At 44.3% G+C, this 23432-nt stretch overlaps 1 protein-coding gene across 2 annotated transcripts in view; it reads left to right on the forward strand.

Annotated features, from left to right (window-relative positions):
- LOC100977441 (cytochrome b5 type B) overlaps positions 1-16247 on the forward strand; it is a 56428-nt gene extending 40181 nt beyond the window's left edge. Inside the window, exons 5-6 of one of the 2 annotated variants that reach the window (XM_063597704.1) lie at positions 14782-14903; positions 15931-16247. In XM_063597704.1, the coding sequence (XP_063453774.1) occupies positions 14782-14887 (106 nt within the window). In that variant the 3' untranslated portion in view covers positions 14888-14903; positions 15931-16247. Of the gene's footprint in view, positions 1-14781 lie in introns of both variants that reach the window. The other variant, XM_063597703.1, reaches the window with a different exon arrangement.
- Positions 16248-23432: the final 7185 nt, after the last annotated feature.

Here is a 23432-nt window from a genome sequence, read left to right on the forward strand (position 1 = left end):
GGGATTTGATGAGACAGGAAACTGCCCAGCAAACCGGGGACTGCCCATGTAAACTATTTAAGAAAAAGTTCAACCCAGGTCTTGTATCCTGTGATTTAGCAGTTGAATGAATACAGAATTCATCAAAATAATATTAACCTTGTACTTGCACACTTGGATATATTTGGGAGTAATTTTAGGAGATTTCTGGCTGACTTTTATTATCAGGGATATGGGTTTAGTAAAGCTTTTATCTTTAGAAAAATGTATGCATTATAAGATGCTACTTTTAAGACAATATTGAAAAAAACTTTGGTTATTATTTAACAAAAGTGGTATGACTTGATGCTTCTCTATTTAAAGGCAAGGAAGGATTGGTATATGATTGCCTGTAATAAATAAATTGCGTGATTATTGGAGTACATTGGGGTAAAAGTAAAGAACAGAGGAGTATTGAGGAGCTTGAAAGGGAACATTCAAACTAAAGCCAAGCCTGAAGATAACTTGAATCAGTTGTAAAAGTGTGTTGGCAATGTCCGAAATTGAATGAAAAACATCTGGCTTATAAGAAATGTTAAAGAACTACCATCTTAAGTAAAATTGGTGTTTTTGTTATTTTTAAGGTAAATGCCAATGCAAAAGGTATGTTTTTCTACTTCACATTGGTTTTCTTTTCCTGTGTACATCTGCACTTGTTTTTTGCTGAGAGCCAGAGGAAAAGATAATTAGACTTTGTCTCTTCTACCCATGAAATCCCCCAGTACCCAGGGCTTCTTCTGAACTACTGCCGATATGATGTCACTTTGTATCTGGAAAATCACTTTGGGGTCCATTTACTGTTATTTTGTTGCCTACAAAAACAGCCAGGTGAAAGCTAAATCTTGTGTGAGAGTTTGCAGAGGTTTTTCTATACAATAAAGTAGTATAGCACACTAGCCAAATCCATCCAAAAGGACCTTTTTTTTTAGGAAGTAGACTTGAATTCACAAAACAGTCTTGACATGGGTAGGTGGTGAAAAACCCTCTGGAGAGCAAGTGGAGCCAGTCCCCATTGGCTGACAGTGCCACCTGGAGCTGGTCTCTGGGGTGTTCGGTTGTTTATTCCTGAGGAAGACTAGCTGCTGCTGCTGCTGCTGCTGCAAACTGTACTGTACACATCATGGCTGCTGGACACGAAGGAGGAGGTGAGAGAAGTTTCATGCTACCGAAATAGAGGGTGTTGGTACCACTGCCCCTGGCCTGAGAGCCAGGGTTTAAACCTGCCTCAGTAGAGTCTAGTTTGAAATGACACCAAAATTCCTCAGCCCCTACTCAGCAATTGGTTTTGGTTTCCAAATGACTTCTGCATTTGTAAAGATAACAGAGTGGTGGGGTCAAAGTTTATCTTGTGTTTAGATCTCCTCAAGACTGCTTAAGCAAAAACAAAAATCCCTTGGAACCTATCGTTTGAGCCTGTAAAGTTGTTTTAGCAGTTGTCATAAATGCATATGTTGTGAAATCAGAACACTGTCGAGTTTATACTCATTTAGCTGCAATGTGGGACAATGAAAAATGCTTTACAGGCCTGGAGTATCATTACTTATGGTATCTCCTGCTTTAAAATCTCAAGCGATATCTATCTGGTTAAATTCCATTTTAGGAGATTGAGATGCAGAACGTTAATGTTCATTACCTCCTCCTACCCCAAGAGAAATGGATTCAGACATGTCTTGTCTCAACAAGAAATTGATTTTTTTTTTTTTAACTATCTCATTCTGTTGCCAAATATCACAGAAGTAATGAGGAGTTTAGTTACATTTGGCTGTTGTGCTCTGAAAGAGCCAGGTTTGGAATTTGTGGGGGTGATCTAGGAAGAAGGTTCCAAAGAAGCAGAGGCATTTGTCAAGTTACCTACCCTATATCCAGCATCCTCCTCATGAGCTTCAGTAGCTGCTCTTTGCCCACGCTTGTATCCTACGTTTGCTATTTGGGCAAACCATTACTTCAGTTATTTAACTTCCCTTTTTTTTTAACTTCACCTTTGACTATGAACAAGTAACAGTAACATTCCTTTTGTGTATTCAATAATGCAGTTAGTTTACCTTTTTCAGAATATTTTGAACAAAGATCTTTGTCTCTTTCTGCTGGAATGCGCACACAGTGAACGTTTGTTAGAACTACACACAATAAAGACACTGTTTTCCTTTTCTTGCCCCGACTACACTTATTATTTTTAATTTAAAAAGATGTTTTTTAAGTAGAAGTGTTGGTTTTGTAATCCTCAGGTGTTCTGGAAGAAAAGGATTTCAGAAGCATGACAGTCTCCCGTGTCTGTGCTAATGGTGTGTTTAGCATAACGTGGTGGGGAGTTCCGTGGTTCTCCAGGATTCTCCTCACTGTTCTTTTCGTGAAGTGAATCGTTCATTTGATAATCGTGAAATGCAAAAAGCAAGGCTGTGTTTTAATGGCTGTGAAGTGGGAACGGGGTAGCCAGGTTTGAGGTTCTGTTTCCACTGAAAATACCTACTGACAGAGAAGCCAGTACCAGGTAATACTGTTTTGTTATCTGCAATGCCAGTCTTCAAATGATTGTTTTTCTTGGAAATAGCTAAACTGTTGGGGAAAATTAAACACTGAGATTGAAGTTTAGTGACTGTGTTAATAAAACAAGGGAAATAAACCGTTTTTATAATTACCTTTAAAACATACTGATAGCCGTCTAACATTACTAACATATCAGATTTCTGTTGAGAGATCGTTCATTAGGGCTTGGCTATTTCACTGTCACAGGAACTGAGGATTACTAACAGGAAAGGATAACCCCATTCTTGTTACCAAAGTTTGAATTTAATGTTTAATCTTTGATACTAGTAAGAATTTATTATCACAGCACTCTCCCTGATGCTGAATAGTGGGTAGGTGCTTGACAAATCCTGGTTGATTCGTGAAAGCCTGAGGTAGAAGACTGTCCAATTATGTAAATTTAAGGGAAGAAATACCCGCACAATCTGTTAAACTGCTGGTAATTGATAGCATAAATCTAACGTTAATTAGTGAACTAGATTACTATGTATTTTCAAAGCCCAGTCAGCTTAATCACATATATACCAGCATTTTAAAAACAAAATTATTTGATGAAGCAGTGAGAGACTAGAGTGGCTTTTCAGGTGAAACATGAGGATGCACTTGCAATGCTGTCATTTCTCTGATGCCTACTATGTGCCATGCAATGTGGTTTACAAACCTTGCTGATCCTTACTCTTACAGTGTCCTTACAAGGTAGTCCCTGTCTACCTTGTAAGGACATTTTTATGGCAACTCAGAGAGCCACCTGACTTGACCACAGAGGTAAGAGGAGAGCCAGAGTTTTTGTTTTGTTTCGTTTTGTTTTGAGACAGAGTCTCACTCTGTCCCCCAGGCTGGAGCACAGCGGCGTGATCTTGGTTCACTGCAACCTCCACCTTCTGGGCTCAAGCAGTTGTCTCACTCACCCTCCCAAGTAGCTAGGACTATAGGCATGCGCCACCTCAACCGGCTAATTTTTGTATTTTTTTGTAGAGACAAGGTTATGCCATGTTGGCCAGGCTGGTCTTGAACTCCTGGCCTCAAGTGATCCACCCGCCTTGGCCTCCCAAAGTGCTGAGATTACAGGCGTGAGCCACCGCCTGAGAGCCAGGGTTTAAACCTGCCTCAGTAGAGACTAGTTTGAAATGACCCTTGAATCCCATGCAAAAGTTTCCTGAAGCCAGTTAATGAGAATTTAGATCTGGACTATGTTGCTGGAAACAACTTTTCATAAGAGGCAAGGGATTGAGAATTGAGGACGACTGATGAAATCCTTAAGCAGCACAGATGAGAAGTCCTTGCATAACTCCATCAGTCTAGGATCCTGGATAAAATTTAACCTGGAACTGTGTATGTAAATATATAGTTTTTGGTTTTTGTAAAGCGGGTTTTGCTCTATCGTCCAGGTTGGAGAGCAGTGGCATGGTCATAGCTCACTGTAGCCTCAAACTCCTCTGCTCAAGTCTCAGCCTCCCAAGTAGCTCGGACTACAGCTGTGTGCCACCATGCCCAGCAACGTCAATTTTTTTTTTTTTGTAGAGTCTATGTTGCCCAGTCTGGTCTCAAACTCCTGGACTCAAGCCAATCCTCCTGCCTCAGCCTCCCGAAGTGTGTGTTTACAGGCATGAGCCACTGTGCCTGGCCCCAATTTCCTTTTTTCTTTTTTTCCCGTTTTTCAGAAATTGAGGTGGGATTGTCTTCCCAAACAATACAATGATGTTCATAATAAGAATCTTCTGACAGACCTACTCACTCTGATTTTAATAACCTAAGAAATCTAATCAGAGACAAATAGAGATAGAACCAGGAGAGGCTAAGTCATGAACAGCACTGGAAAATGAGCTTCCAAGACTCCCAGTCTGACCCTTTTTTCTCTTTTGTAACTTTTTTTTCCCTACCTCTCATCCTACCTCATCTTGCCCCCTTGCTTTGCCTTGTGTTTTATTTTATAAAAGACAACACCTCAGCTATACTCCTCTTTTCTTTTTCTTTTGTTTTAGAGCTGGGGTCTTGTTACGTTGCCCAGGCTGGACTGGAACTCCTGGGCTCAAGCCATCCTCCGACCTCAGCCTCCCCAGTAGCTGGGACTACAGGCACGCACCACTGCACTGGCTACATCTTCATTTTTGTGTTGTGGTACAAAAATGTACTTGACACTCTGTCCTAAAAACACTGGGAAGAAATAATTTGTTTATAAGCTGGACCATCCAGAAAGAATGCAGTTCTGTTTGAACATCTCTATTCACCTTCGTTTAAATCTACATTCTAGCTCTGGGCCTTTCATGTGAGTCAAATTTGCCTTTTAAGTTACTTCAAATTGGGCTTCTGAAACCCACGTCTCTTGACAACTATGGTCTCTGCAACTTATCTGACCTTAAAACACTTGCCTGGGTAATGTCCTTATAAGAGTTCTTCCTTTCCAAGTATACCTGAGTTCCCATAAGACAGAAAGTCATTTTGTTGTTGTTAATTTTTTGAGTAAGGGTCTCACAGTGTCGCCCAGGCTGGAGTGCAGTGGTATGATCATGGATCACTGCAGCCTCCACCTCCCAGGGTCAAGCAATCCTCTTATCTCAGTCTCCCGAGTTGCTGGGATTACAAGTGCATGCCACCGTGCCCAGCTAATTTAAATTTTTTTTTTTAATTTTTTTTAGAGAAAAGTTCTTGCTATGTTGCCCAGGCTGGTCTTGAATTCCTAGGCTTAAGTGGTCCTCTGGCCTTGGCCTTGGCCTCCCAAAGTGCTGGGATAACAGGTGTGAGCTACTGTGCCCAGAAACTCATTTCTTATTCCATGCCAAGTCTCAGTATCTCTGGAAAGAAGAAACATTCTTCACTTTAAAACACCTACAGATTATTATTGTCATAGAGTAGGATACAGAAACCCACTTAAGCTCACATAGGTAAAAGAGAAATGACTTGCTGTGAATCAGTAACGAATGAGTATCTGGTGGAACACAAGGGTAGAAATCCCAGCTGGCCCTCCTGAGGAACTAGGAACAGGAACCAGAAACCCATAGGAACCAAAGTGGTTACTTTAGTTTCCTGTCTAAACTTCTAAAGGAAATTAATAATTAGAAGTGAAAATGTGGTTGGCTGAGTAATATGAGTGTCTACTTCTGGTCCCATCAAGGGGATGGGGACCCATCCCCCAGCCTTGAATGGGAAAGGGATCATAGGGAAAGCAGTTTCACCAGGGAGATGCTGTAATCGCATACTGCATGTATATTTAAATGTCTTCATTAATGAACTAAAAGCCCTCTGAAGGAAGGCACTTCTGCATTTCTCAGGGTGCCCTGCATTAGGCTGGGCCATAGGGAGGGCGAAGTGGATTCAGTATGGCTTATCATGCTGTGCCTGCATGCACAACTATAGCCATGCTATAATGAAGATAGTATAGGCCAGGCACAGTGGCCCATGCCTGTAATCCTAGCACTTTGGGAGGCCAAGGTGGGCGGCTCACCTGAGGTCAGGAGTTTGAAACCAGCCTGGCCAACATGGGAAAACCACATCTCTACTAAAAGTACAAAAAAAAAAAAATTAGCTGGGTGTTGTGTCATGCACCTGTAATCCCAGCTACTCGGGAGGCTGAGGCAAGAGAATTGCTTGAGTCTGGGAGGTGGAGGTTTCATGAGCTGAGATCGTGCCACTGCATTCCAGCCTGGGCGACAGTGGGACTCCGTCTCAAAAAAAAAAAAAAAAAGTAGAGGTCCCATAACCAGTTTCCCCTGTTATTAACATTACATGTTTATATGCGACAGTTGTTACAATTAATGAACCAATATTGGTACGTTATTATTGAAGTTCTTATGCTAGTTTCTTAGTTTTTGCCTGTTGTCTTTTTTCTTTTTTTTTGGAGACGGAGTCTCAGCTCAATCTCAGCACACTGCAACCTCCCCCTCCTGGGTTTACGCCATTCTCCTGCCTCAGTCTCCCGAGTAGCTAGGACTACAGGCACCCGCCACCACGCCCGGCTAATTTTTTGTATTTTTAGTAGAGTTGGGGTTTCACCATGCTGGCCAGGCTGGTCTTGAACTCCTGACCTCGTGATCCACCCGCCTTGGCCTCCCAAAGTGCTGGGATTACAGGCATGAGCCACCGCACCCAGCTGACCTTGACAGTTTTAAGGAGTACTGGTCAGGTACATTGTAGGATGCCCTCTGTTAAAATTTGTCAGATGTTTTTCTCATGATTAGACAGAGGTTATGAAATGGGGAGAGGAAGACCACAGGGATAAATTGCCATTTTCATTACTTCATCTCCAGAGGACACACTGTCAACATGATCTGTGATGGTTGATGCTGACCTTGATCACCTGGCTGAGGGACTGTTTATCAGGTTCCTCCACTCTCTAGTCACTCTTCAGGAGGGACTTTCCATATTGTTCCACACTGTGGCAGGAAGTTGCTGCACAGCCCACACTTAAGGAGTGGGGAGTTATGCTCCATCTCCCTGAGAGCAGAATGTCTACATGAATTATTTAGAATCTTTCTGGATAGGAGATTGGTTTCATAGATTTTAAAATTTCTTTTTATTTACATATTTATTTTTAGAGACAGGGTCTCAACTAGGTTGCCCAGGCAAGAGTGCAGTGGCTCTTCACAGGTACAATCAATCACTGCACACTGCAGTCTCAAATTTCTGGCCTTGAAGTGATCCTCCCTCCTCAGCCTCCTGAGTAGCTGGGACTACAGGCACATACCACCACACCACACCACGCTCAGGTTTCACAGAATTTTATAGTGGATTGATATTTAGATTTTTTTTTTTTGAGATGGAGTCTCACTCTGTCGCTCAGGCTGGAGTACAGTGGCGTGATCTCGGCTCACTGCAACCTCCGCCTCCCGGGTTCAAGTGATTATCCTGCCTCAGCCTTCCAAGTAGCTGAGATTACAGGCATGTGCCATCACACCTGGCTAGTTTTTCTATTTTTAGTAGAGATGGGATTTCACCATGTTGGCCAGGCTGGTCTCGATCTCCTGACCTCGTGATCCGCCTGCCTCAGCCTCCCAAAGTGCTGGGATTACAGGCATGAGCCATCATGCTCGGCCCCAAAAGGTGTTTAGTAACTTGCCTAAATGTGGATAGCCAAAAGCCATCAACCATTTTTGGAAAGCCTTCCCATGAAACTTAGAGACCAAAACAAAATAAGAAAAAGAAAAAAAAAAAAGAAAAAAACAGTGCAGAATAAAACTGACAGGGAAAACAAAACAACAAGCTGATAACACCAAAGAGATGAGAGATGACATTGTCTCCATGAATACAGTAGGATGCTATTTTAGAAAAGGAATATTCAGCCAGCTCAGCCTGTAATCCCAGCACTTTGGGAGGCCGAGGCAGGCAAATCACCTGAGGTCAGGAGTTTGAGACCAGCCTGGCAGACATGGTGAAACCCCATCTCTACTGAAAATACAAAAATTAGCTGGGTGTGGTGGCAGGTGCTTGTAATCCCAGCTACTCAGGAGGCTGAGGCAGGAGAATCACTTGAACCTGGGAGGCAGAGGTTGCAGTGAGCTGAGATCACGCCATTGCACTCCGACAGAGTGTAGTGTGACAGAGCAAGACTCCGTCTCAAAAAAAAAAAAAAAAAGAAGAAGAAAAAAAGGAACATTCAGAGAATAAGACTTCTAGAAATTATAAGCAGCATTGTAAAGAAATCCTTGTCTGAAAGCCTTTTCTTGGCTTTTTTTTTTTTTTAGGATCAATTTCTTGCTCTGAACTTATTCATTCTAAAGATGTGTATATTGTTAAGTCTCTGTATCACTTTCTAACTACTTTCTAAGAGTGGCACAATTTACCGTCCCACCAGCAAGATCTAAGAATGCCCGTTTCACTGTGGAACTGGATATTTTGCATCTTAAATCCAATGCTGGTGTACCTTTTCTTAGGTACCTGGAAAGTAGAAATCATTTTGGTCACATAATTCTTTTAAAATGAATCCAATCTATTTACTTAAGAAATCATTTGCTCATAAGAATTATGAATTATCACTTTTTTTTTTTTTGAGACAGAGTCTTGCTCTGTTGCCCAGGCTGGAGTGCAGTGGTGCAATCTTGGCTCACCACAACCTCTGCCTCAGCCTCCCGAGTAGCTGGGACCACAGGCACGCACCTCCACACCTGGCTAATTTTTTGTATTTTTAGTAGAGACAGGGTTTCACCATGTTGGCCAGGCTGGTCTCGAGCTCCTGACCTCAGGTGATCCACCCACCTTGGCCTCCCAAAGTGCTGGGATTACAGGCATGAGCCAATGTGCCTGGCCTCTAAGCTATTCTTTATTAAACATTCTTTGAGAACTGCCTGTTTTTCAATATCTTCTACGAATTGATCCAATACTACCTATCAGATTTTATTGCCTAGAGAACCTACTTTCAGCTGGCCACATCCACTGTCTTCTGCTCCCACCTTGTTCTTTCCTACCCCTTGTACTTTGGAGCGTTGTTTTCCATGAGCCAATATCCAATATCCACTCCCACCCATTTCTGTTGGCAAATGAATTTTGTCATGAGTTCTGGCTCCAGTGGATGGGCTTGGGTTGCCTGGAGCACTGTGTTGGGTCTGAGCTCAGTAGGAAGTGGAACCACATTGGCATGAAGAGAATGGCAGTACACAGGCAGCATATTTGCCACATCAGCCTAGCTAAGTCATATCCAGGCTTCAAAGATCAGCCTAAGTCTCACTTTCTCCATGAAACCTCAAATCACTCTTGTCCACTCCAACTGAATTCTCCCTTCCCTGAGTCCCTGTCACACTTGTGCCATGTCATTTTTTGGCACCTGAATAGTTTTTGTTAGTCTTCCCAAATAGACTGGAGTCTCTTTGAAGGCAGAGATGGGGCAGTATTCTTACTCTATGTTCCTTCACTATACCAGTATGTATTAGTCTGTTTTCACACTGCTGATAAAGACATACTGAGACTGGGCAATTTACAAAAGAAAGAGGTTTAATTGGACTTACAGTTCCATGTGGCTGGGGAAGCCTCACAATCATGGCGAAGGCAAGGAGGAGGAACGAGTCCCGTCTTACATGGATGGCAGCAGGCAAAGAGAGAATGAGAAAGACACAAAAGCAAAAACCCCGATAAAACCATCAGATCTCGTGAAACTTATTCAATACCATGAGAACAGTATGGAGGAAACCGCCCCCATGATTCAATTATCTCCCACCAGGTCCCTCCCTCAACACTTGGGAATTATGGGAGTACAGTTCAAGATGGGATTTGGGTGGGGACATAGAGCCAAACCATATCACAGTGCAACGCCCTACACATAGAAGATGCTCAGAATCCATTGGATTGCTTGGCTGGGGGTAGTTTTAGCAAAACAGAAGTGAAAAATGTGCACTCTGCTGGTATGGTAGAAAAGAGCATTCCTCTTAAAATCTCCACAACCTTCATCTGACCTTCACGGAACAAATTAACAGAGGCTTCTTTGTAACATTGAGGGTCCTCATTGGAGGATCCTTGGCTACATTGGGTCCTGACATCATGAAATATTCAACTTCTTTCAAGAAGGCCTAACCTACACTGAAAAGCAAAGGGAAGTAGTATTGAGTTACAAATAAAAGATACATTTCTGGTTGACATAAGAATGAACAGCAAAATATATATGACTCCTATGTTATTCTTGAAAAGGAATTGGAATTCTAACAGGAATGAAAATTTAAACATCCCAGGAATACTGAATGGCTGTTGGATATCATAAAAACAACCAAAATATTTGATGATTGTGCAATATTATATTTTTACTTTGTAAAAAGGAATAAATTTTCTAAAACTTGGGTAGGATTAGGCCCATCAAGATCAAGTACTATTGGTGTACCTTCTCATATTAGAACTGTGCCTATTAGCTATAATGTTTATAATATTTGTGCTGACACAATGCCTTATAAATATAGTACAATTAAAATCTTAGAAACATTTAAAAAAAAAAAAACCTTCCTCAGGAATGTTAGTTTTCTGAAGGATGTGCTGAACTTTTCACTCTTCAATTGGAATTGCCCTGGTATTCATCCTCTCTTGCTGGTATTAAGAATAATATCACTTTGTGTATTCATCCTCTGCGAATGATTATTTAAAGACCTCTTGGCCAGGCACGGTGGCTCAGGCCTGTAATCCCAGCACTTTGGGAGCCGAGGCAGGCGGATCACCTGAGGTCAGAAGTTCAAGACCAACCTGGCTGACATTGTGAAACCCCATCTCTACTAAAAATACAAAAATTAGCCGGGTGTGGTGGTGGGCGCCTGTAATCCCAGCTACTCGGGAGACTGAGGCAGGAGAATTGCTTGAACCTAGGAGACAGAGGTTGTAGTGAGCCAAGAACGCACTACTGCACTCTAGCCTGGGTGACAGTGAGACTCCGTCTCCAAAAAAGAAAAAAAAAAAAGAAAGAGATGGAAGTGTGTTACATTCTCAGCCACCTTGAGAATATAAATATTAATACATGTATCCATGTGTACGATTCATATTTATAATATTCTTTAGAAAAAAATGGGACTTTTACATTTTAATTATAATTTATTAAGAGACAGGATCTCACCGTCACCGAAGCTAGAGTACAGTGGTGCATTCATAGCTCACTTCAGCTGCAAACTCCAGGGCTCAAGCACTCCTCCTGGCTCAGTCTCCTGAGTAGCTGGGACTAAGGATGTGCACCATCCCACCGTTAATTAAAAAAAATTTTTTTGTACAGACAGTGTCTTGCTACGTTGCTCAGATTGGTCTCGAATTTCTGGGCTCGAGCAATCCTGCCTTGGCCTCCAAAAAATGCTGAGATTATAAGCATAAGCCACCGTGACTGTTTTTTTTTTTTTTTTGAGACGGAGTCTTGCTCTGTCGCCCAGGCTGGAGTGCAGTGGCGTGATCTCAGATCACTGCAAGCTCGGCCTCCCGGGTTTCTGCCATTCTCCTGCCTCAGCCTCCTGAGTAGCTGGGACTACAGGTGCCCGCCACCACACCTGGCTAATATTTTTTGTATTTTTAGTAGAGACGGGGTTTCACCATGTTAGCCAGGATGGTCTTGATCTCCTGACCTTGTGATCCGCCCACCTTGGCCTCCCAAAGTGCTGGGACTACAGGCATGAGCCACCACGCCCGGCCTTTTTTTCTTTTTTTGAGACGAAGTTTTGCTCTTGTTGCCCAGGCTGGAGTGCAATGGTGTGATCTCAGCTCACTGCAACCTCTGCCTCCCAGGTTCAAGTGATTCTCCCATCTCAACCTCCCGAGTAGCCGAGACTATAGGTGCCCGCCACTACGCCCAGCTAATTTTTGTATTTTTAGTAGAGATGGGGTTTGGCCATGTTTGCCAGACTGGTCTCGAACTCTTGACCTCAGCTGATCCACCTGCCTCAGCCTCCCAAAGTGCTGGGATTACAGACGTGAGCCACCGTGCCTGGCCACCTCAGTGCTTTTAATGGTGGAAATTTTTAATTGTAAAAATTGGGCTTTTAATGTGAGAGGATATTCAAACATCTAGGGCAACTGAATGGCTATTGGATATTATTGAGGTAACTGAAGGAACCTGGAGTCTTTGGAAGAGCTGCAGCTTGCACACCTTGAGGCATTTAAATGACATGCCCCGTGTGCACTGCATGTCATCATGTGATTTGCAAAGAGGGGGGACTCATCCTAAATTGGACTGAAACATGATGTCCCGTGCTTAACATAACTGGTAACAGACACTATCCCAATAATTAAAAAAAATATGTTTATGACTTAGTACCCAAAGAGGCAATTCAGTCAGGAAGGATCGTTGACGTTCAGAGGAGAAAGAGCAAGAGCTGCTGTGTTTATTTTGCCATGGTCAATTTATGCTTTCATCAAAGAGTTACTTTCTTCCCTCTAACCCTGAATCTCCAACAGTATGTTTAGCCACGTACCTCCCCTGTTTATAACTCTTGTTACCAATTAGTAATGTAAAGCATGTTTATAAAGGAAAGCAGACACTTTCCATTTAATTACATGTCTTTCTCTGGGGAGCTTTGGAGTGGACCTCTCAATGTCCATCCCACCCCAATGATAGGTCTAGGACATTGGGATAATCCCAGCCCCTGGTCTGACTGGTTGTACATGTGACCCTGTTCTCACCAATGGACTGTGAGGGGCTGTCTGCAGAGGGACCTCTGGGAGAAGTTTCCTCTCCAAAGAGAGAGCCACAAGAAAGAGCATTGGTGGCTGTTCCACCACCAGCTGGAGCAGGAAGCAAACAGCAAGGATGGCCAAGGCAGGAGGTGGAAAGAACATGGGTCTCTGTTGACTCAAGCTGCTCACTCAGTTAACCCTGCAGCAGGGCTTCCATTTATGTGGAGATCATAAATTTTCTTGTTGTTTAAGCCATTTGAGTTGAGGTTTCTATTACTTGCAGCTGGAAGCATCCTCACTGATAAACTATTCCTAAGAGGAATGACTCATGGGCAAGCAATCCTCCCAGCTTCTGATTAACGCTGGCCTCCAGAGATAATTATCTGGGCCATCAGATATATAAAAATATGGAGGTCAGAATATTAAAGTTATAATGGTTGCCTTTAGGGAGAGGGTGGCGACAGTGACTGAGAGGGGCTTCTGGAATGCCAGTAAATTATTGATCTGGGTGGTGGTTATAGTTTACTTTAGGGTAAATTCACTGAGCTGTGTGCTTATGATTTGTGTGTTTTTTGGTAAGTTCTACGTCAATTTAAAAAGTTTATTTTTTAAGTATTATATTGTAGCCAGACCTCTAAACAAACTGTTTATATCTTGCCTGGAAGGATATGGATGGCATATTGTGGTTATTGTACCAGGCAGCTGAATGAAGCGGTAGGTTCTGCTTTCTTTCACAAACTCCCAGAAGCTTATTGTAAAGCTTTCCTGTCACCAGTGTGTGGCCAACCCACGCTTATCTCAGTCGAAATGTTTTCCCTTTTGGTTTGGATGGAAGGGCCTCAAAGCCTTGCCAATGAACAACTTCATCATTTTTAGAACCCAGTCATAATTAATATGAAAAACCAGAATAAAAACTAATGGACTAGCAACGGTCCTTGGAGAACTTTGTCCAGCAACATTTTGAGAGAAAGATTTTATTTATGGGAGGAAAACTCCAAAGAAATCACTGGACTTAGAAGAAAGCAACTATAAACCTTATGCTGTCTAGGTTATTGAGAACTTTAGTTTTTATTTATGTATGTATATATTTATTTATTTATGGAGACTGGGTCTCACTCTCACCCAGACTGGAGTGCAGTGGTGTGATCATGGCTCCCTGTAGCCTCTGTCTTCTGTGATCCTCCTGCCTCAGGCTCCACTAATTTTCCTTATTTGGATTTCCTCTAGTTGAGCCAGGTCTTTCTCCAGATACTTTGGTCCCCAAAGCCCACATATTCTTCTTCCATAAACAACAAAATGAGCTAGAGGTCTTGCTGGGAGTGGTGGCTCATGTCTGTAAGCCCAGTATGTTGGGAGGCTGAGGTAAGAGGATCACTTGAGCCCAGGAGTTCGAGACCAGCCTGAGCAACATAGCCAGACCCCATCTCTACAAAAAAATAAAAAAATATATATATACACACATGTATATATATATACACACATATATATACACACATATATATATATACATACATATATATACACACATATATATATATACATATATAAAAATTAGCTGGGCATGGTGGTGTGTGCCTGGAGTCCCAGCTACTCGGGAGGCTGAGGCAGGAGGATCACTTGATCCAGGAGTTCGAGACCAGCCTGGCTGAGAGGCAGGAGGATCACTTGAGCCGAGATCACGCCATTGCACTCCAGCCTGGGTGACAGAGCGAGACTGTCTCAAAAAAACAAACACAAAAAAAATCCTTTCAGAATAGGGCATAAGTAGGTAAGTACCTATATACAGTTATGAGCCATTCAGAATAAACCCCAATGTATCCATCACCCAGGACAAGAACTAGAACATTGGCTACAGCCTGGAAGACTTTCTTGTGCCCCTCTCTGACGTGTCTCCCTTTCTTCCTGCCAGAGACGACCAATATCCTGGTTTTTTGGTTGTAATTTTTTTAAAATAGTTTTTGTACCTACACTTGCAATCTTAAACCACATGATTTAGTTTTGCTTGTTCTGGAACTTTGTATAAATGAAATCATAATGTATGTATTCTCTTGTGATGTGTTTCTTTCAACAATATGTTTGTGAGATTCACCCATGCTGTTATGTGTAGCTGTCATTTGTATTTTTTTTGGATGCATCATCCACAATGTATTTATCTGATCTATTGTTTTGTTTTTTGTTTTTGAGATGGAGTCTTATTCTGTCGGCCAGGCTAGAGTGCAGTGATGGAATCTCGGCTCACTGCAACCTCCATACCCCGGGTTCAAGCAGTTCTCTTGCCTCAGCTTCCTGAGTAGCTGGGACTACAAGTGAGTGCCACCATGCCCGGCTAATTTTTTTATTTTTATTATTTTTATAAATTTTTAGTAGAGACAGGGTTTTGCCATGTTGGCCAAGCTGTTCTCAAATTCCTGACCTCAGGTGATCTGTCTGCCTTGGCCTCCCGAAGTGCTGGGATTACAGGTGTGAACCACCACGCCCACCTCAATCTACTGTTAATGGACATTAGGTCATTGTTTGTTTTTTTTTTTTTTTTTGCCAACAATACTACTATGAGCATTACTGCGTTTATAGCCTGGTTTGTGTGTGCAAGAATGTCTCCTGGATGTATACCTTGGAGTGGACCTGCAGTGTTGAGCCTTCCTTTGATTCACATCCTTGTGTGTTTGGGTTCTTTTCCATGCAGATGCCAATAACTGGGACCACAGGATAAAGAAAGTACTGGGTAGCCCCATGGAAAACACAGTATCCTTCCTCAAAAAGTTAAACATAGAGTTACCATGTGACCCAGCAATTCCACTCTTAGATATGTACCCAAGAGTATTGAAAACATGCTCACACAAAAACAAGTATGCCGATGTTCATAGCAGCTTACTCATAATAGCCCAAAGGGGCGGAAATGACCCAAACGTCTATCACCTGATGAATGGGTAAACAAAGTGTGTTGTCTCTATATACTGGAATGTTATTCAGCTATAAAAAGGAATCAAGTATTGATACATGCCCCACCATGGGTGAACCTTAAGAATACTGTGCCTAAGTGAAAGAAGCCAGACACAAATGACCACATACTGTAACTTCCATTGGAATGAAAAGTCCAAAATAGGCAAGTTCATAGAGACAGAAGGTAGATAAGTTGTTTCCGGGTGCAGGGGGAGGGGAGATGTGGGGAGTCACTGCCAAAGGGCACAGAGTTCCTTTTTGAGGGGATGAAATTAGACAGTGGTAATGGTCTCATCTCATATGTTTGTGAATACAATGAAAAACACTAAATTGTATACTTTAAAAGGGTGAATTTTGTGGTGCATAAATTCTTTTTTTTTTTTTTTTTTTGAGATGGAGTCCTGCTCTGTCATCCAGACTGGAGTGCAGTGACGTGATCTCAGCTTACTGCAACCTCCGCCTCCTGGGCTCAAACCATCCTCCCACCTCAGCCTCCTGAGTGGCTGGGACTACAGGCGCACATCACCATGCCCAGACAATTTTTGCATTTTTAGTAGAGACGGGGTTTCCCCATGTTGGCCAGGCTGGTCTCAAACTCCTGACCTCAAGTGATCCACTGCCTCGGCCTCCCAAAGTGCTGGGATTACAGGTGTGAGCCACCACACCGACCCATAAATTCTTTCTTAATAAAAAGGTAAATAAAATCACAATATCTTTATCATTGATTTATGTATTCAAAACACACGCATTAAGTACCTAAGACACGCCAGACATTCCCCAGCACGTTGCTGGGAAACACTGTATGAGTCAGACGTGGCCCCAGTATTGATCAGAACCATCCCCAGGCTCCTGACAGGTAACAAATGGCACATTCAAAAGGGGTCATTGAGGAGAGTTTCATGAAGGGACATTTGCAGCCATGTGTGCAGGGCAGAGAGAAACTACTTGAAGGCATGGTGAAGCATTTCAGGGATGGTGACACATGGCAGCTGTTACTGCCCAGACAGGCAAGGGGAGAAAGTGGTTACTAGAGCCTGGTAAGGGCTGCAGCAGACGGAGTGGGCAGGGGCCGCAGCAGAGGGAGCGGGCAGGGGCCGCAGCAGAGGGAGCGGGCAGGGGCCGCAGCAGGGAGGGGGCCATCCTGGCCTCATTGTCCTCCACTCTCTCATCTCCTACTTGTGCCTCCCCTTAGGGGACACAAACCGGAAGCCTTTGGAGTTGGGAGCTTGGGGATCCTCCGTGGATGGGAACTGCGCGTGGGCGACCCAGGAGTCTGCAGAGACCCCCAAGGCACAGTCCCCCTTGGTCAGCCTCCTAAGCTGTAGGCAGGAGGGGAGAGGGCTGGAGAGTGAATCGAAAGAAGTAAACACAGTATGTCCAGCTGTTCCCATCCTCATAGACTCTATTTTTTATTTTTATTTTTTTTATTTTTTTATTTTTTGAGCAAGGTCTTCCTCTGTCGCCCAGGCTGGAGTGCAGTGGCATGACCACAGCTCACTGCAACCTTGACCTGCTGGGCTCAAGCGATCCTCCCACCCCAGCCTCCCCAGTAGCTGGGACTACAGGCCCATGCCACCACTTCAGGCTAATTTTTTTATTTTCTTTTTTGTAGAGACAGGGTCTCACTATATTGCCCAGGCTGGTCTCAAACCCCTGGGCTCAAGCGATCCTCCCACCTACCTCGGCCTCCCAAGTGCTGGGACTACATTCGTGAGCCCCTGTGCCCAGCCAGCTCTACATTTTGAGTGAGGAGACAAACAGAAAAATGAAATAATTACAGAATGTGATCAACAAACAGGCTGGCATGAAGGAGGGTATCTTGGTGTGTGGGTGGGTGATGGGGTCGCTTCAGATCTGGTGTTTGGGAGGATCTTTCCAAGGAGGAGGTGCTGCTTCAGCTGGGACCTGAAAGATGAGCCCCTGGGTGATGAAGGCACTGTTTATTGAGATAAGAAAGCTTGGAGGAGAAACAGATTTGGGGAAGGAAACCAGGAATCCCCCTGGTTTCCTGTAAAGATAGGACATATATGCAAACACAGAAAAACAACAACTCCAGGCCGAGTGAGAATCCCTGGGGCTGCTGGAGAGGCTGAGCTGGAGCGGATGGCTGTGAGCTGACACCCAGGGCCTGCCTCTCGGAAGCCAGGACATGTGTGGACTGCGCCCTCCCTGGAGGTTACACGGAGTGCTGGCGCAGCACGCTGGCTCCGGGCCCTCCCGCTTGCTCTCAGGGCTCCTTCCAGCGTTTACTGGGACATTTGCCATGTCCTAGGTCCTTCTCTTACAAAGGCAAGAAGGGCCAGGCGAAGGGAGTGTTCGCTGAAAACCAAACGTGACACAACCTTAAATATAGGCAGGTGCTCTGATCTGATAGCACGGGTGGCCCCAGGGAGAAACATGGATTTGCCAACCATGAAGGGTCCAAAAATCTACTTAGAAAAACACTGAGGCCCATGATTAATACTGAGGTGCCCGGAGCACCAAGAGAGAAAAGCAGGCCCAACATCCTGGCTGGAGCAAAGTCAAGAGAGAAGGAGAGAAGGCAGCAGCCAGCACATGGCTCCTCCCGCGATGGGTCATCGCAGCATCTCTGTCCCGGCATCAGCCAGGGCCCACCTTCGGGTGCTTCCAGCCCACTCGACTCGGCACATCGCTGTATTTTCTTCCATCGAGATCTCTCCCCACTGGCTCTTTGCCCAGCCAGTTGCCCACAGACTGGAAAACAAAAGCTCACTGCCTTCCCTGGAGACCTGGGCTTAAGGGATGGGCCTTGGGCAGGCTGGGCGGATGCTCTGTTGATTTTTTTTTCCAAGTGCAGAGAATGTGACAGCCAATTCCTGTTGGAAGTGGCTTTTGTTTTCTTTGGAGCATGAAGCACTTTTCCTTTCTCGTGATTGTTTCAGTTCAGGTCATGTTTAGGATGGAGATGATTTGCTAGCCTAATTGCATGCCTTCCAGAACTGTGGTTCTTAACCTTTTGGGACACAGATCCTATTGCAAACCTGATAAAAAACTACAGACCAGTTCTCTAAAACACACACACACTCACACACAACACTCACACACACACACACACTCACACATGTAAATGCCCCAAATTAAATTTTTATTTGTTAAATTTTATTTAAACTTTAAAAAAATTTTAAAAATAGGCTGGGCATGGTGGCTCACACCTGTAATCCCAGTACCTTGGGAGGCCAACATGGGTGGATCACCTGAGGTCAGGAGTTCGAAACCAGCCTGGCCAACATGGCGAAACCCCGTCTCTACTAAAAAATTTAAAAATTAGCTGGCACGGTGTCAGGTGCCTGTAATCCTAGCTACTCGGGAGGCTGAGGCAGGAGAATCATTTAAACCTGGGAGGTGGAGGTTGCAGTGAGCCAAGATTGCACCATTGCACTCCTGGGCAACAGAGCAAGACTCCATCTCAAAAAAAAAATAATAATTTTTTTTTTTTAAATAGAGATGGTTGTCTCACTATGTTGACCAGGCTAGTCTCTAACTCGTGGCCTTAAGTGATCCTCACATCTCAGCCTCCCAAAGTGCTGGGATTATAGGCAAGAGCCACTGTGCCTGGCCCTAGATTAAACATTTAATATCAACCCTAGTAGATTCAGATCCCTTGGGTTAAGGCAGTAAGTCCTTCCCACCTCTCTTCATCACCCCTAATCCCCACCCTCACAACAGCTTTCTGTTCAGTCTGGATCTTAAAATTCCTCTTCTTTAGCACTCTGCAGGGGCCGGCATTTCTCGCCTGGCTCCTGCCTGAATTAATCCCGTGTGTTCAACCCGCTGAGGAGCACAAGCTCTTGCTAGCTCTGGCCGCCTCTGGTTGAAGGGTCCAATCCAGTGGCATGCCTATTTTTCAGTAGAATGCTCCAGTAAGATTTGTAAAATCTTTGTCTTATCCATGCCTCTTTCTGATGGAGGGGCCAGGCAGTGCGAGTCTTGGCAGATTGAAGAAGAGGTGGCACAGCTTTGGATGAGACTCTAGGGAGACAGGCGTTGTCTGGTTTTCCAGAAGCAACTCACTTTGCCAAAAATACCAAAAATAAAATGACTGTCTAGACACTTACATGTTAGACGCTCTCATACGAAGACAGACTTGATCTTGAAGGTCATTGACTTAGACATCAATGACGAGTCAAAGGGGCTCGATTAAATGAACACATATTGTGTGCCTGCCATGTGCCAGACAGAATTCTAGGCACCGGGGGTACTTGGTGAATAACGCACACAAGGTACCAGATGATTTTAGGTAGCGACAAGTGCAAAAATGAACATAAAATAAGTTGACATGATCCATGTGATGGTGGCAGGAACATCATCAGAAATGTCCCTAAGAAAGCAGGATTGGAGCTGAAACCTTCATTTGGAGAAGGAGAGCTCCAGGCAGAGGAAAGAGCTGCTGCAAAGGTTCTGGGGTTGGAACAAGTTGGTTTGCTTGAGGAACAGAAGAAACGCATGTGGCCAGCGCAGAGTGAGGCCGGGGAGATGAGAGATGAGATGGGAGAGGTAGGCGAAGCAAGGTCACAGTGGGCTTTGCTTGCCATGGGAATGAGTTGGGATTTTATTGCAAGGGTGATGGGAAAACAATGGAGAATGTAGAGTGGAAACGATTTGTATTTTTGTTTATTTATTTATTTTTTTGAGATGGAGTCTTGCTCTGTTGCCCAGGCTGGAGTGCAGTGTTGTGGTCTCCGCTCACTGCCTCCCGGGTTCAAGTGATTCTCCTGCCTCAGCCTCCTGAGTAGCTGGGACTACAGGCATGTGCCACCATGCCTGGCTATTTTGTTTTTAGTAGAGATGGGGTTTCACCATGTTGGCCAGGCTGGTGTTGAACTCCTAATCTCAGGTGATCTGCCTGCCTCAGCCTCCCAAAGTGCTGGGATTACAGGTGTGAGCCACTGTGCCCGGCCCTATTTGCATTTTTAGAACTGATCACTGTGGAAAGGAGCATAACTTTGGGAGCAAGAACAGAAATGGGGGACCTGTGAGAAGCTGATTCGTGGTCCAGGTGAGTGAGGTCGTGGTGCCTCGGATCTCTTTGGTGGCACTACAGATAGAAAGACAGTGGACCGTTTTCCAGGTGAACACACCTGGTGCGACAATTTTCTTTGTAACATATGTTGCAAATGCACAGTGGTTAAGGCCCCATAGAAACTCTAGCTTAATGCTTTTTAGCAGCACCAAAGTTAGGGTCTCTTCTCAGGTCAAAGTCTCCTATTCCTGCCCTTCCAGAAAAACAAAAATGATTAAAATCCTCCTTAAGAGACAGTGGCTTGGCTGATCTTGTCCCTGCAGAAAGTTAATCTCCTTGGCAGGCAGGAGGAGGAAAGAAGAGCTGATATGTATTAAGTGCCAACTGCATACCTCAATTTCATCTGATCTCACAGTAACCCTACAAAGTTCAAGTTATTAGCCTCATTTATTTATTTTTTCTTTCTTTTTTTGAGATGAGGAAACTGAAGTTCAGAGAGGTTAGGTAAATCGCCCAAGGTCACATAGCTAACAAGTGACAACTGGGATCCAAACCCACATCTGTCTGACTCTTTCCACATCATCCCTGGCTGGTGGGACCAGTTCAGCATATTGAGGAGACCTTAATAATCTCTAGGCTCTGGGGATTTTAGCTACTCCTTGGTTTGGGGGTCCACTGACTTTTTCAGGCCATGCGGGTGGAAAAAAAGGCTGAGGGGCACAGGGGAACTTTTTGGAATGACAGAGAGGTTTCATATTTTGATTGGGGTGGTGGTGGCATGGGTATATGTTTTAACAACCATTGAACTCTACATTTAAGTGGGTGCATTTTATTGCATATAAATTTGATCTCAATACATGTACAGCCCTCTAAATTTTTTATCGAGATACAATTCACATTCCATAAAATTCACCCTTTTAAAGTTTACAATTCAGTGGTTTTTAGTGTATTCACAGAGATACCATCTAATTCCACTGATTCCAGGATATTTTCATCACTTCGAAAAGAAACTCCGTGCCGTACCCATTAACAGTCACTCCTCATTCCCCAGTTCCCCAGCCCTGGCCCCTGACAATCGCTGATCTCTTTCTGTCTCTAATGATTTCTATATTCTGGTCCAGTGGGCCCAGGAGCACAAACGTTGAAGCTCAATCAGTTACTTGGCTTCCCAGTGAGGGGACAGGCCCACTACCTTCCTGAACAAAATTCTGAACTGGAGGGTCTCCATTTGGTCCAGGTGCTGGGTGGTGAATTTCAAGAGCATCAGAGAGACATCTGAAGGTGACTCAGCCCCTGTGTCCCTGCCTCCCTCCCCTGCCCACCCCAGCCCATGCAGGCTCTGGAAGTGCACCTTGCTCACTCTGCTCCCCTGCCTGTGGAAGGCATGAGCAATGATGCACCCAGCGAAGGAGTGGGGAGTGGACCTCTAAGGTCAATGTGGCAAACCCATCACAGAAATGCGGGGGAGTTAAGGACGGTTTAGGAATGCATCCAGCAAGGTCCGGGCTGGAAGAGAGTTTGGAGGGCAAAGGAGAGGAGTAAGTAAAAGTGCTGTTATGCCAGGTGCCGTGGCTCGTGCCTGTAATCCCAGCACTTAAGGAGGCCAGGGAGGGAGGATTGCTTGAGCCCACGAGTGTGAAACTAGCTTGAACAACATAGGGAGACCCCATTCTCCACAAAAAGGAAAAAACAAAAACAACAATAATTTGTTATTACTGGCTGCTGGAGAAGGAGAGAGGAACCTGTAGGTGACTCCTTCTGACACCCAGTACTCTGCCAGCGTGCCTTTCTCATGTCACCCCCACGCCTTGGAAAGGTGCAAGCAAGGAGATACCGGAGGCAGGAGGAAGGCCAGGAGGAACAGCCCCTGCCAGGTCAGGGAGGCAACCCCGCCCCCACACCTGGCTGGCAACATGGGTGGATCGACTAGACCCACTGACGCCAGCTCTGCCGGCACCTGGAAACAGCCTGACACAGGGGTTTCAAAAGAGACGTGGAGGTGGCGTCAAGGACCGCCTGCAGTGTGAGAGAAAAAGGCCCTCCTTGTCCAGCCTTCATCAACAGGAACGGAGGCAGGACTCTGGTGATGTCTAAAGAAAGAACAAATGCACACAGACATGGTCAAATGTCTAAGAGATGGTGCTATTGGCAAAAACCACAAGGCCCAGCACAGATATCTACGATCCTGCTTACATCATAAAGTTATTATGTGTGATTGTCCCTAACAGACCAAGTCTGGAAGGGTTCTCGAAAGCCTGTCAATAGTAACCTTTAGGGAAAGGAATGTCACTGTCTACCTTTCATTTTTATTTTTTTATTAAGAAAAAAACTGCTAAAAACAACTGTTAAAATTAAATTAACAACTGTATGCTATTTATGTAATTTAAAATATATGATACGGCCAGGCACACCAGCTCACACCTGTAATCCCAACACTTTGGGAAGCTGAGGCGGGTGGATCACACGAGGCCAGGAGTTCAGTTCAAGAGCAGCCTGGCCAACATGGGGAAATCCCGTCTCTACTAAAAATACAAAAATTAGCTGGGTGTGGTTGTGCACGCCTGTAGTCCTCCCAGCTGCTTGGGAGGCTGAGGCAAGAGAATCGCTTGAAACGGGGAGGCAGAGGTTGCAGTGAGCCGGGATCACGCCACTGCATTTCAGCCTGGGTGACAGAGCGAGACTCTATCTCCAAAAAAACAAAAAATATATTTCAAATTTTATTTTTAATCTCTTTTTAAATAGGCAATACATTCACATGCAAAGGCTCCCTCCCATTCTTGTCTTCTTCTGCCTAGATATTCATTCCCCCTGCCGGAGGTAACTAATTTACTAATTACTGATGTATCCTTCTGGAATTTCTTTATGTAAATGGAAGTAAATTTGTGTAGAGGTTCTTTTTCTTTCTTTTTTTTTT

The sequence above is a fragment of the Pan paniscus genome, chromosome 18 (genome assembly GCF_029289425.2).
Source record: "Pan paniscus chromosome 18, NHGRI_mPanPan1-v2.0_pri, whole genome shotgun sequence".
Lineage (NCBI taxonomy): Eukaryota > Metazoa > Chordata > Mammalia > Primates > Hominidae > Pan > Pan paniscus.